At 38.5% G+C, this 15,602-nt stretch overlaps 2 protein-coding genes across 3 annotated transcripts; one reads left to right on the plus strand and one right to left on the minus strand.

Moving 5' to 3' along the window:
* Nucleotides 1–1,920: 1,920 nt before the first annotated feature.
* Nucleotides 1,921–5,049, plus strand: LOC126787618 (uncharacterized). 2 transcript variants are annotated; one of them, XR_007671249.1, is made up of 2 exons: nt 1,921–2,537; nt 4,682–5,049. XR_007671249.1 is itself a non-coding variant. In XM_050513487.1 (1 exon), the coding sequence occupies exon 1, from the start codon at nt 2,031–2,033 to the stop codon at nt 2,484–2,486; it is 456 nt and encodes a 151-aa protein (XP_050369444.1). In that variant the 5' UTR covers nt 1,921–2,030; the 3' UTR covers nt 2,487–2,554. The 2 variants fall into 2 exon arrangements, 1 of the variants encoding a protein (XP_050369444.1); XM_050513487.1 differs by lacking the exon at nt 4,682–5,049 and having other exon boundaries at nt 1,921–2,554.
* A 940-nt stretch (nt 5,050–5,989) lies between these two features.
* Nucleotides 5,990–12,621, minus strand: LOC126787206 (histidine kinase CKI1-like). The gene is given in 8 exon segments (XM_050513124.1): nt 5,990–7,055; nt 7,145–7,256; nt 10,761–10,821; nt 11,137–11,398; nt 11,401–11,586; nt 11,686–11,762; nt 11,765–12,277; nt 12,375–12,621. Coding segments are annotated over 8 exon segments (1,668 nt in total). The 3' UTR covers nt 5,990–6,845.
* Nucleotides 12,622–15,602: the final 2,981 nt, after the last annotated feature.

Raw genomic sequence — 15,602 nt, forward strand, 5'->3', positions numbered from 1 at the left:
ACCGGTGCTTGCTTGGGTTTCTTTATAGAATCTGGTCTGATAACAAGCTCGACCCTTCATGGTGAGATCCTTGCCCTCCAGTTTGGTATACAGTTTATTGCTACCCATAGTTTTCATCCGGTTATTATCGAATCTAACTACAAGGTTATAGTAGAAGCTATTCATAATCATTCACATGATTGGTCTAGCTTGGGCTTTCTCCTTGCTGATGTTCGTGAGAGTTTACTTTCTCTACCTTCTATTAGAGTGAAATTTGTTCATTGAGGAGCCAATAGAGTGGCTCATCAATTAGCACAAGATGTAGTATTAGGTTTTGTACCTCCATCACATGTGATGGAGCTGATAAACCATGATTGTAATGACGTTTTGTCAATGAAGTTATTTATTCTCCCTTTAAAAAAGATTGCTATCATTCAAATATTCACACCCATGAGAATTATGTTACCTATATAGATTTAAGACTGCATTTCAACATCACATTTGAGAACCAACAAGCTCCCTTCCACAAAAAATATGATGGATCCATAATTGGTTAAAATGACCATTTGAATAAAAGTAAAAACGTGCACATTTTAATTCTCCCTCGGGATGGACATGATCTTTGTACGGAAAAAAATCGAATTATGATACATTTCAATGTTTGCAGTAAAAATTACCCTTACTCTCTCTCTCTCTCTCTCTCTCTCTCTCTCTCTCTCTCTCTCTCTCTCTCTCTCTCTCTCTCTCTCTCTCTCTCTCTCTTCAAGGTCATTAACTCCCACACATATTCATCCTCTCTAACATCATCTTTTGTGTCCACGCTGGCTATCAGACAAGTAAGGGAAGGGGAAATTGCAATAGTTGGTTAGTTTCGGTTTGTTATCGCCGGATTGTTTAGGGGTGCAAATTGTGGAGTCGTGAATAGTTAGGTGGTGCATAGCTCATGGCAGCGACGCTGGGTCCAATTTGAGGAATCTGATTCGGCTTAACCCTATGAGATCATGGGAAATCTAATCTGATTCTTTTCAGGTTGTCTCTTGGCTTAGGTTTGGATTGGGTTGGAACATCTCCAAGACATGTCAGGTTGGGTAGATTTTCAGCGACGCTTAGGCGAAGGTGGAGGGGTGACATGATTAGATTAGCGGTGGACATGGTGGAAATCAACTAAGCTTGGTCGTTAGTTTGTGATTTTCTCTCTTCCAAAATTGAGGCTTGGGCTTGGGCCCTCCTTGGGTTTGTTTTAGTTTATTTATAGGATTTATTTGCTTGTGTTTTTTTTTGCCACTAAATACCTATCACTCTTTGGTAGGACGATGTGGGCTATGTCCCGATAGGTACACACAATATGTCATGTCTGCTTTAATAAGGCGGCGAATTTCTTACATAATCAAATGGTTGTAATCTCCTAATGACATGATGAAACTTAGTGTCATTAGCAATGTTTTCTAGTGGCAAAATAGTGCGAAAGCTAATAGATATAGCAATTTATGGCTATGCATGGTCGCAGTCTTCTAGTGGTATGATGAAACTTAATGTCACTAGCAATGTCTTATAGTGGCAAAATAGTGCGAAAGTTGATAGATATAGCAATTTATGGTTATGCATGAGCATAGTTTTTCTCATATGTCGCAGATTATGTAAAGCAAATGAAGTTGTTAATGATGCCCTTCTTGTTAAATGGTACTATGTATGATACTATTTCAAGATATTCTTATGAAGTTTATCCTTAATGTCCTCCATGTATTCTAGGATATTGTTAACTTATAGGGTGTCAGGGCGGCTGGTATATTCCATTTATATATAAAAACTTGATGTGAATATTTTATAAGGGTTTAGATGACTTTTTACCTCCCAAAATGGATATTTTTTCAACTAAATTGGAAAATACGGTTAAAAATCAATGACCACCAAAATAAGGTATTTTGGTGATATTCTGTTCTCCGGTTCTCCCTCGCAGCTCCCACCTCTGTGTTCCCATCACTTTTCACTTTTTCAGCTTTCCCTCATCGAATCGCTTCTCCGCTACTGGGCTTAGGCCAAATCGAACAACCATGAGCTACGTGTTGACGACACTGACAAAGAAGGCAGAGGTGGACTCGATCATCAGATCCACCATCGACAAGGTCCTCGTCCTCCGCTTCGGCCGCGCTTCCGACTCCACCTCCCTTCTTCTCGACGACGTCCTCGCCAAGTCCTCCCGCGACGTCTCCAAGTTCGCCACCGTCGCTCTCGTCGACGTCGACTCCGACGACATTCAGGTCTACCTCCACTACTTCGACATCACCCTCATTCCCTCCACCGTCTTCTTCTTCAACGCCCACCACATGAAGATGGACTCCGGAACTGCCGATCACACCAAATGGGTCGGCGCGTTTCGGACCAAGCAGGACTTCATTGATGTTGTCGAGGCCATTTTCAGAGGAGCCATGAAGGGCAAGCTCATTGTCAACTGCCCATTGCCGCCGGAGCGGATTCCCAAGTATCAGCTGTACTTTAAGGATGTCTAGAATGTGATCAACTCCTGACATTGTATCATATATATATATATATAGTGAAAGGTATGTTTTACTCTGTCTGACTGACGCTAAATGTTCTTTATAGTTTCGTATTTTCTATAGAGATGATGTGCATTGCACAATTATCAGGTTTCGAAGCTGATTACGTAGTAGAAGCGAATGTATCACTTGCTTTGATCTACTATGTTGGGAGTTAGGAATATGGGGGTAATTTTGTTGGGAGTTTATCTGTGGCAGGTTTTCTTTAGTTGATTAATAGAATACAAATTACTGCAGACTCTATTACTTAAACTGGTTGTATAAATAATTGAGACTGTAAATCTGTTGATCCCTGGGGAGCTGGAGTTTCCTTATCTCATGGTCTCTCATGTGTCTGTCTATGAGGCTATCGCGTTCAATCAATTATTTTCCACACACAAATACGAGTTAACATTGCGTTTTGTTTGACTGACTGAGTTTATACTCACCAATTTCGGGTTGTCACTGCAAAACATTGTCTATATTTTATAAGCGCTCTATCTCTTTGTGAATCTTATTATATATGTATAACATTAATAAGAAATAGGATGGTGGTAAAGAGAAAAGGAGCATGAATCTTTGAATAAAGAGAATTTTGACGAGGGTCAGTAGCTAGGTTCCCAATTGACTGGGGCTAAATGTTCTCAATAATATCGTATTATCTATACAGAATTACAGATAATGTGTATTGAACAGTTATTAGGTTTTGGAGCTGATTTTATGATTCCGTGGTAGAAGTGAATGAACTACTTGCTTTGATATAGCTAGGTTCCCAATTGACTGAGGCTAAATGTTCTCAATAATATCGTATTATCTATACAGAATTACAGATAATGTGTATTGAACAGTTATTAGGTTTCGGAGCTGATTATATGATTGCGTGGTAGAAGTGAAGGGACTACTTGCTTTGATATACTGGGTTGTGAGTAGGGGATATAGGGTAATTTGTTTGGAGTTTATCTGTGGCAATGTTATGTTAAGTTTCTAATAGAAGACTTTAGAAGACTCGATCACGTAAGTGGTTTGTATGAGTAAATGAGAGTGTGGATCTCTTGATCACTAGGAAGCTGGATCCTCCTTTTCTATCTCATGTGTGCTTATATGAGGATATTGGGTTTAATCCATTCACACCCTCAAACGGGTGGAAGTTAGTGTTTTGTTTCCTTTGACTTCTAGTATAAATATTAGTCTCCAGGAGCATCTGTGGATCCATGTTATAAAAGTACGAACACCAAAATACTAGCTATTTTTTGCAAGGATGCTTAGAAGTTGTAGTGGGCGAAAATTTCATGAATTTGTAAGATTTTATTATGTCAATAAGATAGATATATCTGAGACTTCTATGGCCTGACGTCCTTTGGTCCTCTTGGATTTTGGAATTTATACCTGATTATCACCAATTAGGATTCATGTAGTAATATGCTATTTCCCATGAAAAAAGTGGCAGCTGAAGAAGAATGTGTTGATGAGGATGGAATGTCATGAGGAGGAATCTGTCAATACAGAGGTATGCTTTGTTTTGTTTTCTCGAAACATGCCAGTTTTGGCTTTATAGTTTTCCCGTTGTTGAATTCATTTATATTGATTGGAGATATGTTCGAAGTCTGTCACTTGATTTGGTACCAGTAGTGGTTAAAATTACTTCCATTGGTTTACAATATGTGATTTAGGGAATCTGGGAAAAGGGGGAATATTTGTGGCAATACATCATTAAATTATCAGGGTTCATTGATTCAGGTTAGGTTTTCTATTACAAAAAATAAATTGGTTCGTAATGGAAGAATCAGTAACCTGATTGTGATTTTGTATAAGTGAATGAGAGGAGGAATCTGTTATCCGTTAAGGCCATCCTATTTTCTCTTTCATGTCTGGGCATGATTGTGCGCTTTTATGGGGTATTTTTCAATTAATTCTAGAAATGCATGGAAACTGTCGTAGAATAAATTGACATGTAAGCATATTGAAGAGCAGACCAGCTATGTTGTTCTGGTCTATCTAATGTAAAAGAATGAGTGCGCATTCTTTAAGTGGAAGTCTTACGCGAGTGTTTTGTGGTGACAAATTACATACGATAATAATATCAATGATAATAATAATAATGATTATTATTAAAAAAAATTTATAACATGCTGAATCTCTTTGTAAATATATTACTTAAAAATAAATAGGCTGGTGGTAAAGAGCAAAGGAGCATGAAAATCTTGGCAAAAAGAGAGTTCCAACAAGGGTTGGTACATAGCTAGGTTCCCAATTCTCCCCATCATTGACTGTCCTAAGCTCTTGGGGTCTATCTTTCATGCTTCGCTATCTATGCTATCATTGTGAGTTAGATACTTATGCTTCTAGTACATGGCTGCTTCTTCTTGCTGCTTAGTGTTGGAATACCATGGTGTATACAATACCATTCTCCTAAATGTTGAAGCACTGTTAAATTATTATCTATATATGTAATTAGGTAAAATGCATGTATATCAACGGGCATTGGACAGTTGCTTTAATACTATGTGAATTCTTGGATTTGGGTCCAGTGTTTTGGTAGAACAAATTGATGTTGTTAAGAGTGCTGCTTGAAGTGGCATGCTTTTGTTGGAGACAACTTATATAAAGAATCAATATCTTCATACTTTTACATGTGTAAATGAGAGAAGGAGATTGTTGATCAAATTAGTTGGAGGCTTTCAGATTCCGTTTCAAGTTTGTTTGTATAGGGAATAAAGTAGGCATAATTGCTTACATTGAAGCAGAACCTAATTTCTTTTTTGGTCCTATTTAATCAGAGAACTATTCTGATACGGTTGTTTGGTTACGCTTTGGTGTCTTCTCTTTGCATTTGATTTGGTTAGATGCACAATTGTCTCTATTGTCTTGTTTGGTCCTTTGTTTATGTCGTTTGTAGTTCTAAATTAGGAATGAGTCTTTTCTAGAACTAATCTACTTGTAATATATGATGCTCTCTATGTATTATATAGTTGCACGAATGGTTGTGTAGTGAAAACAAGGATGCATGCATAATTCTTTTTCATTCTGTTTTTCGAAGGAACAGCTCTTATCGTTATATCATAGAAGGTATTATGCACAAATTGAACCAGACCAACGGCCATTGAACCAAGAGCCCTTTCTCTAATTGCTTTCCAGTTGAAAATTATAGTGGCATACATCCTTCGTATTTTGCTCTTCATCTATAATCACTAAAACTGCATCCTCCAAGGAATAGCATGGATAAATAGCATATCTATATTATGTATAAGACAATTGCTGATGTAACAAAACCAAAGTAGGAAGACTAGCTTGCAATTCATTGTAGTAAGTAAAGATATTCACATCTATGCTATGATTGTAGTGGTGAGCTCAGTTGCAGTATGATTTGTTGACTTGTTATATGAAATCTACATACATGGGACAGTTAGGCTCATTTTTCTCTTTAATACTCAGTTTCAAAAGGCTATAACATGTTGCTCTATCTTTCTACCAGATCTTCCCTGCACACAAATGATCGACATGTTCCATCTGTAAAACCTCATATCAAGCCGGGCTTTATTCGTGTGAGGTTTTGTTCTTCTTGTTCCTTGCCCTTTACGTAACATGGATTCAGGAACAGCTAATTGTGAATCTCCCCTTTCCGCCGGACTGGTCCAAAGTTCCAATGATTTTATACAGATTTGTTGTAGCAGTTTAGAAAATAAACAATTTACTCCTAAGATTGTACTTCTCTTATGAAAAAAATATTTAAAAGTTTTACTGCTCAACCATTTTTGTCGCTGTCTCCTTCCATTGGTTATTCTTGCCTTGTAGATTGGGATTTGGATGCAAAGCTTCCTACACTTCTACTTCTGCCTAAGTTATGATGTTTTGCAGTTTTGACCTGATTAATTACTGTAGTTTTGTCCAATGTAACCAAAAGAAATGTGCAGAAGAATGAATAGTTAATGTTTAAAGCTCAGGCAGGAGCACAAGAACGAGAGGTATACTTTACTACATGTCAAGTTGCAAGGATTATTTTCTGCAAATTAAAACTTCTTGCACTCTAAAGTACAGCAGATTCAACAGGCTACACTTATGACGTGCAACCCAAAGCAGTTGATGATATTGAAGTTTGAACCCATGAAATTCAGATGTTGCACATATTTGTGTTGAATATGAATCTGATGACAGCAATATCTCATACCTGAGATCTTCAGCTTGGAAACATGGCCAGTGCTTGCAGGAAGGCAACATTCTATGATTTCCCCTTCGATTCTAGCTCAAGGACGCAGAAGGCTATAGATGGCTTCTTTCCACCATTACTATGGTTACATCTCACATCCTTCATGATTGCAGCCTCAAACAATTTTACTACTTCTTTACCAGTCTACCCATTGTTTCAAGCAGACGATCTTTGTCCAAGGGTTTGCACAGATAGCCATCCATGCCGGCCTCTAACATCCTTCTTGTTTCCTCGCCTGGCGTATGAGCTGTTAATGCAATGATCGGAATGCGTACATGGTAAGAATGCTCCAGTTTCCTTATCTGCCTTGTTGCTTCAAATCCATCCATTTCAGGCATCTGCATGTTGATTGCAACAGCAAAGTCAAACACTTGTATATACAAGACTATGAACACAAATATACTATTTTACACGCTTAACTCATTACCTGACAATCCATTAGTACAAAATCATAATCATGTTTCCTTTTGTTGACTAGATTATGGTGGATAAAATCTAGAGCTTCTCTTCCATTTGGACAAATTTTAACTGTTGCTCTCCTTTAACAGATTCTTTACAGCCAAATAGCGCAGAACCTTATCATCCTCGACAACCAGAAACCTTTTCCCTTTCAAGGATGTGCGTGGATTACGATGTTCATGTGTTTCCCTATGTGAAAGTGGGAGGTCATGACCAAATGGAGCGTTTCTTGATGTAGAGCCAATATTACGAGACTGATCATGCCATTTGATTGGTGAAGACGAGACATCAGATTCTTCATCAGTACGTGACCGATATCTTGATGAACTAGGAACTTGAGAGACTACTTTTGATCCAACCTGAAATGTGCCTCGGCTGATCTATCTGGTACTGCACCCCCGTACTCTGGGAGATATCTTACCACATTGAATAGACGAGTTGTAATAACCCGAATTTCGTTATTCATTTCTTGTAATTTCATGGAGATTAATGAAATGATATTTTGGTTATATCTATACTCTACGTCTTTTAAATAGCCTTCATTCGAAGTAGGAATTGGTTCGAGAACCATTAAGTCGTTTTTCGATTTAATTCAGTTGACTGAAGAGTTGACTTTTGATCCGTCACTTGTTTCCGAAAAATTTCATCATGAAAGTTGTAGAGCTCGTCAAAACAGGTTCGTAGATATTCGGCACGTAATTTTCAGAAGTCGGGAGAAAGAGTTATCATTATTGGAAGATGGATTTCCGATTTTAGAGAACTAGAAAGAGAAGGGATAGAATGGGAAATCCACACATTTAGATATTTCTTTCTCTTCTTCTCCATCGAACATATCTCTTCTTCTTCAGTTTCTTTTTCTTCCCACTGCCATTCTCTTCTTTCTCTCCATAAATTCTTCTTCTTATTTGATCTTCTCACCCAACCACCGTACTGCTTGTTGTTTCTTGTTGTTTGCTGCTGCTATTACCCCTGCTGTTGCTGTCCCTGTTGCTGTTGCCTGGGGAGTGTTGTTGCAGCTATAGCCGGCAGAAAGAGACCTTGAGGTGCTAGTAAAACTGCTGGTTGTGTGCACCAGTGGCTTGGTTGGTTGCTGCTGATTTTGGGCAGTGACTTAAGGAGCTCAGCTTGGTAATTTCGTTTTTCCTTGTTGGTTATGTTATATTGTTGTTTGGTGCTGTTCTTAGTGGTAATGGTGAGTTATTGGAAGGTCAAGAGGTATTGTAAGTTTTGCGGTCTTGGTTGTGAGAAGTGGAAGGGTTTAAGGAGATGCACAAAAGGTGTTTGATGGAATTCCTGTGAGAATTTTGATACAGTGGAAGTAGTTAGGCCACTGTTTTGGTGTTTTGGGTAGTGAAGGGGTTCTTTTAGAATGCAAGGGAGGCTTGAGGGAGTATGGGATGTTTGGGAGTGCCATGGTATTGTTGGGGAAGTTATTTAGTTAAGTTGTGACATTTTGGAAAGCTTGGTTTTGGGAAGTAAGAGAAGAAGAGGGTGAAGAGGTTGGAGTGGATGCCACTAGTGTGTAAACCTCAATGTTCTAAAACTCGGCCGAGTACTCGGCGAGTACTTGGTACTCGGCTAGTTACTGAGGCGATTTTGACCTACTCAGTGCCTCTACTCGGCGGGAAGAAAATCGGCCGAGTACTCGGTCCAACTCGGTCCAACTCAGTCAGAAAAAAAAGCAAGATTTTAGGGTTGTTTCAGATCTTACTAGTGAAAGGGTTGGAGAGGAATCGGGAGTGGATGGTAGCTTAGAACCTAGGAGAGGTCCTAGAATCTAAGAAATTAGAGAACTTGATGAGGATGATTTTATATCCGATGATGAAGAGGAAATAGATGACTTGAGTTTTGATTTTGAGTCGGATTCAGAGGGAGTACAAGATGGATATAGAGAAGAAGAATTTGAGGCATAGTTACATATGCTTGGGATTGTTTGCAAGAATTGAATTTGGTATGCTTTTATTACTTATGTTATTGTAATGGACTAATGGTTGTTTTTTATTTTTTAGACATTACTATCTCTTAAATATTGTAATATTTTATGGACTATTTTTATTATTTTGGACATTATATATTAGATTATATGTTTTAAAAATAAAAAAAAATCCAGAAATTAGAATCCGAGTACTCTCCGAATACTCGGTCGAGTACTCCTCTACTCGCTACTCACCGGCCGGCCGACCGACTACCGAGTAGCGAGTTTTAAAACCTTGGTAAACCTTAGTAATTTCAGCATTCTTGCCGAAATTTATGAAGAGCTAATTATTTGGTTTGGTTTGGTTTTTTTTTTTTTACTAAGTGGAGCTTTATTCAACTTAGGTGCTTGAGTTGGAAACAAGTGTTCGACTTGTTGAGTTAGAAGTGGAAGCAAGCATTAAGGTGAGTAAACCTCACGTTTGGTCTAGTTACCTTGGCGGTAACTAGACGTATGAATTTATAATTTATATATTCTTACTTATTGTGTGATTGAATATAAATGTGTATATATTTGGTGATTTGTATACGTATATCTAAATGGTAATATGATATGCATATATTTTTCACTAAGTATATAAAATTATTATATTGTGAAATATATTGTGCATTTTTAGTTGGTTTTCATTGAATTGTGGAGGATGGGACCGAGGGGGAATAAAATGTACCTCTCGGTAAATTGGAGGATTTTGGATGGAATATTTGTATAGTCGAAGTGCTTATATCAGTTATATGTTGTGTGGCCGGGAGGGAAGAAAATGTACCTTCTGGCATTATTATTGCGTGTGTAGCCTTATGGGTTGTGGTGTTGTCTTTGTGGCGGCATTTTGAGGCAAAAGACTTTGTGTGAGTTGTTCTGCCTTAGTGGCGGCCAGTTTGGCGAAAGAAAATGAATACATATGATTTAGCCTTAGTGGCGGCCCAAGTGGCAAAAATGTATTTCAATGTTTTGCCTGTGTGGCGGCCTTGGTGGCGTAGGTGGCGTAGGCATATGTCAGAACCACTCCTTGGCCGGTTGTGGGGATAATCATCTAGAGCTCTAGTATTATTGCCAGTCTTCTGGGTGCGACTTGAGGGTCGTATTAACCCCGAATGTTCTGCATGTGTTGCGATGTGATTGTGAGTTGTGATTATGCTTGTGTGGCAATATGTGGCGTTTGTTGTGGCATTGGTTGCGAGTTGACGTTGTTAGTGTTGTGATGATAATGTTGTTTTATATATATTTCGGAGTTTAGAAATATGTTACATTATCCTTGAGTATTTCTTTTAGTTTACTCATACCAGCTTTCTAGCTGACCAGGTTTGTGTTTACAATCCTGATGTACCATTATTGGTGCAGGGGGTAGTACTGCAGGTACTTCGCAGTAGTAGAGGAGGAAGGAGTGAGCAGTGTAACAGCAGGGTGGTGTTTTTACTTCTGTTCATTTTCCTATTTTGGTGAGGACTTGTGAGAGTTGACTACTGTACAACTTACACGTGTATTTACGTTCTGTTACAGTTTGAAGTCTAAGTGTTTTGTTAAACTTAGATAAAATATTCAGCTACTGTAACGTAATTTCATTTATTGAAGTTATATCAGAGTGTTAGCATCCATAAATTCGAATTTTTACTGTTTTGAATTTAAGGGGGTTACAGGAGTACCGTGAAGTGCCCCTTTTATGATAACATCATCTGGATCAGGCACACTCTTAAGTCATTAGACTGTAGATTGTCTAACCAAACGGTCCTGCAACTAGCATTTTGAAGGCCTCTTTTGAACTCGGTAACACTCTTACCAATTTTTGAAGGCCTTCACTAGCAATACGAAGGCGGATGCACCACGAATATTGGTAGTCGTCTTCTTAAATAGAGAGCACATGGTGTTGTATGTTTCATCCATAGCACTCATTAAAGGATGCACCTCCTTCGCTCTATTACCAGAGTTGGATGATGTAGATTTGCTCAAGCAGTCTGGAAGACCCACCTCAGATCTCTATGAAGGTTAACTAGGATGATTTTGAGAATGGTAACCCTTCATCTTCATTTGCTTTATTTTCTTGAGAGTATGAGCTAGTTGTTCCCATTGTTCTACCACTGATACCTTAATCCCTAGGCTGCTCATGAACTGGTATACTATTCTCTGCCGCTCTTCATTTTTAATTAGTACAACAATGGATTCCTCTACCTTAGGACTACTAGGGGTGCCGCGGGATACATTTAACCTAGGACTTCCAATTGGTGTGAGATTTGGGCTAGGATTTATGGCCAACATTTGCAAGTAATCCCAGTTGATCTGTCATCACAACTAGGGTCACCTCCCGATTCAAGGTCTTGTTTTAAATTTTAGGGATCCTCAGACAGATTGATAGCTCTCAGGAGAACATTAAACCTGAAACATGCCCCTTTTTCACCAATCTTCTTGTCCACAATTCCAATTTCTCCATGCATCAAGCGTACCTATTGCAAGCAAACAAATACACGTATCTTTGATCATCGAGCATTCAAGTAAACTTAAGAAATAAATCAGCTATTGTTGTTATTATACAAAGTACTTACCAGAGACTGAACGATACCAAGTCCTACGCCAGTACCTCCTTCTTTATGAGCTGTTTCTTTGACTTGGACATAGTTCTGAACATTTCTTTTTGTTTTTCTTTCGGAATTCCCCTCCCGGTATCATCAACCTCAAAGAAAAATAGCAACGAATTTGGATCCTGTTGAATCCCATTCACTGCTTTGATGCCATCTGATTGCTCTTTGATCATGTTCTTGTAGTTCCGAAAACACAACAAATGCTTCAACAAACCATTGTTCTGACCAGAATCGGCAGCTGTGATTGAATTCATGGAATCAGATTTCTGAACCCAAGCGCGAACTGTTACATGTCCCTCTGCAGTAAATTTGACAGCATTGCCTAATAAGTTGCATAATATTTGCTTAAGCCTTCCCCTATCACCTCTAACATGTGAAAACTTTAGAAGAGAGCAATCATAAGGATCCAACACCACATCTACGCCCTTCTTTAAACCCGATGGAAGAAAGAAATCGACCACCTCTTCAATAAGTTGGAATATGTCAAATTCCTCATCTTCAAGTACCATCTTACCTGCTTCAATTTTGCTTTTGTCAAGAATAGAGTTCAATACACCTGCTTATATATAACAATCAAGTAGACAATTTGAAACAATCACAACTTGGAAATTTTGGCTTTAAGATTGAGAAGATTAATCTTATATCTCTCATACCTAAGAGGTGTTTTGTACATGCATCCATTTGTGTTAGATATTCCCTTATTTCGGAACCCTGGGAAACTTCATCGTACGATATCTTGATCAGCTCAGTCATGCAAGCAAGAGCATTACGAACATCATGGCTCGTACTTGTAATTACATCAGATTTTTTCGTACTCTTTGTCTCGGCCTGTCGTGTTGCCTCATCTTGTTTTATTAGTTTGGTACAAAGTTCAATCTCCCGTTCGGCAGCACCCACCATCAGTAAATAATAAATCAAGAGGAAGACAGCAATACTGATAATCATCACACTCATCATCACAATCAGGAGGAAGATTGCCATCCTGCAATCATCATCAGAATCCTGAAACTCGGAAAGTTAGTGTATCATAATCAGTTATATGTAACTAGCTGACTAAAGAGAGTATCTGAAAGAAGATTTTGAGGTTGAAACCTACATTATGCTTAACACGTTTGATGAAACCGATTAACCAAACAGACATCCCAATTCCACCAAGCCAGTTGCCTGCCTGCGTGCATGCATGTTTAGATCGATCAGTTGATGAAGACTTTCCAAGCAACATACTAGAATGTTCCTATATCGATCAGTGATAACGAAGAACAATTTTTAGAAGCAAGAGGAGAGGAATTACCAACAAGACAATGATCACAAGCCGCATGCGCAATATCAGCAGGGCACCTTCAAATAGAATAGTATATTACACACTTAATTCATCTATACACACTAATGTCCTATATATAATCTAGTAAACGTACACTTTAACACGGTCGTGATTCACAAAGTCATTCACGCTAACACTCTCTCTCAAGTTGGCGCATACACATCAACCATGCTCAACTTGTTAAGTGAATCATAAAAGGCCTTCTTAGACTCTTTTTGTGAGCATATCGGCAAGTTGCTCTTCTGTAGGAACAAAAGAAAAACTGATGATTTTTGCGTCTAACTTCTCCTTTATAAAGTGACGATCAACTTCCACATGTTTTGTACGATTATGTTGCACAAGATTTTGTGAAATATCAATAGTTGCCTTGTTGTCACAGTACAATTGCATAGCACACTTAGGCTTAATACCCAAATCTTGTAACAAATTTCTAAGCCCTAATAATTCGCACACTCTCTGAGCCATATCTCTGTATTCTGCTTCAGCACTAGATCGAGCTACCACTTTTTGTTTCTTACTCTTCCATGTAACAAGATTACTCCCAACAAAGGTAAAGTACCTAGATATGGATCTTCGATCTGTTATATTTCCAGCCCATTCTGCATATGTGAAGCCACAAACCTCAAGGATATTATTGTGATTAGAGAACATTACTTCTCTCCCTGGAGCTGACTTCAAGTACCTCAAAATCCTTACAATAGCATCCATGTGGTCCACACTGGGATTATGCATGAACTGACTAACTACACTTACTGCATACGCAACATCTGGTCTGTTATGTGATAAATAAATCAGGTGTTCAACTAGCCTCTGATAACGAGGTTTTTCAGTATGCACTTGATATGGATATTCTGCTAATCGATGGTTCTGCTCAATAGGAGTATCAATGGGAGTGCAATCCAGCATACCGGTCTCTATTAGTAGATCAAAGATGTACTTCCTCTGACACAGATAGATACCATCACTTTCCAGGGCTACCTCAATGCACAAGCAGTACTTGAGTGTAACTAGGTCTTTCATCTCAAACTTTGTGGCTAGTTGTTTATGTAATCTATCCACCTCAACAGTATCATTCTCAGTAACTACCATATCATCAACATATATAATTAGGGCTGTTACCTTCCCTTGTTGATGTCTGAGAAATAATGTTGAGGTGGATAGAATTACTCTGTCTATAGCCAATTCTCCTCATGAATTGTGAGAATCTTCCAAACCAAGCACGAGGTGACTGTTTAAGACCATACAAAGACTTTCTCAATCTGCATATAAAGTTACTTGGAGAAGCGGCCGTATATCTAGGCGGAAGATCCATGTACACTTCTTCTGTAAGTTCTCCATGAATGAATGCATTATTAACATCAAACTGTCTAAGTGGCCAATTTAAGCTAGCAGCACAAGAGAGCAAAACCCGAATAGTGTTTATCTTTGCAACAGGTGCAAATGTCTCATCATAGTCTATGTCATATGTCTGGGTGAACCCTTTTGCTACTAGGCGTGCTTTATACCGGCTCACTGACCCATCTGGATTATGCTTCACTGTAAACACCCAACGACATCCCACAGTCTTATTGTCATGTGGTGGAGATACAAGCTCTCAAGTATTGTTCTTTTGTAATGCTTCCATCTCTCCTTCCATTGCTTTCCTCCATTTTGGATCTCCCAATGCATCCTGCACTTTGTTAGGTACTGATACAGTAGATATTTGATTCATAAATGATTCATATGACTTAGACAATCTTTTAGTAGACATAAAATTTGCCACAAGATACTTAGCTTTAGCCTGAAGGGTAGGTTCATATTTTTTTGTTGGCTGACCCCGAGTAGACCTATTTGGCAAGACATATTGTCTACTATTAGCCTCACTAGTATTAGCCCCAATAGAATGACTAACCTCAGATGAGTGATCTTCCGTACCATGAGAGCAATACCTACCGCATCCATAGCGGGTCATGGCAAAATTGGTATGGCTTTAAATATTTCTAACTTTGTTGGTTTTAATACATGGAATATTGATTCTGGTGCGTCTGATCATATGACTTATGACAAATCTTATTTTTACGTATTGTCTCCTCCACCAATACCCTATGTTACTAATGCTAATGGTGAGGTCTTCCCCGTATTAGGGAAAAGGTCAGTTCGTATTACTCCCACAATAGAACTTCACAATGTGCTATATGTACTTGTTTTATCTCATCATTTGATATATGTTCCCCAATTGAACACTGATACTAAGTGCTCTGTGACATTTTTTCCTATGTATGCGATATTTCAGGATCTTCTCACCGATGAGTTAATTGGTCGGGGGTATCTGAGGGGTCAGTTGTTTCATCTGAATCAGACATATGCGGGGGAGAAACCAGGGGCACAATCTTGGACCGCTTTAATCTCCACTTCTGACAAGCTAAGTGAATGGTTATGACATCGTCGCTTAGGGCATCCTTCTTTTAGTGTTATGAAAAAATCTATGCCTACTTTGTTTATTAGTGTGGATGAGTCACTTTTACGTTATGAGATATGTGTTTTGGGCAAGAGTCATCGATCAACTTATTCCCCTAGTACT

This window comes from Argentina anserina, chromosome 3 (assembly GCF_933775445.1).
Source record: "Argentina anserina chromosome 3, drPotAnse1.1, whole genome shotgun sequence".
Classification (NCBI taxonomy): domain Eukaryota; kingdom Viridiplantae; phylum Streptophyta; class Magnoliopsida; order Rosales; family Rosaceae; genus Argentina; species Argentina anserina.

What these genes read in the sequence shown, in the direction of transcription:
- LOC126787618 (XM_050513487.1), top strand. Translation starts at nt 2,031, where the DNA reads ATGAGCTACGTGTTGACGACACTGACAAAGAAGGCAGAGGTGGACTCG.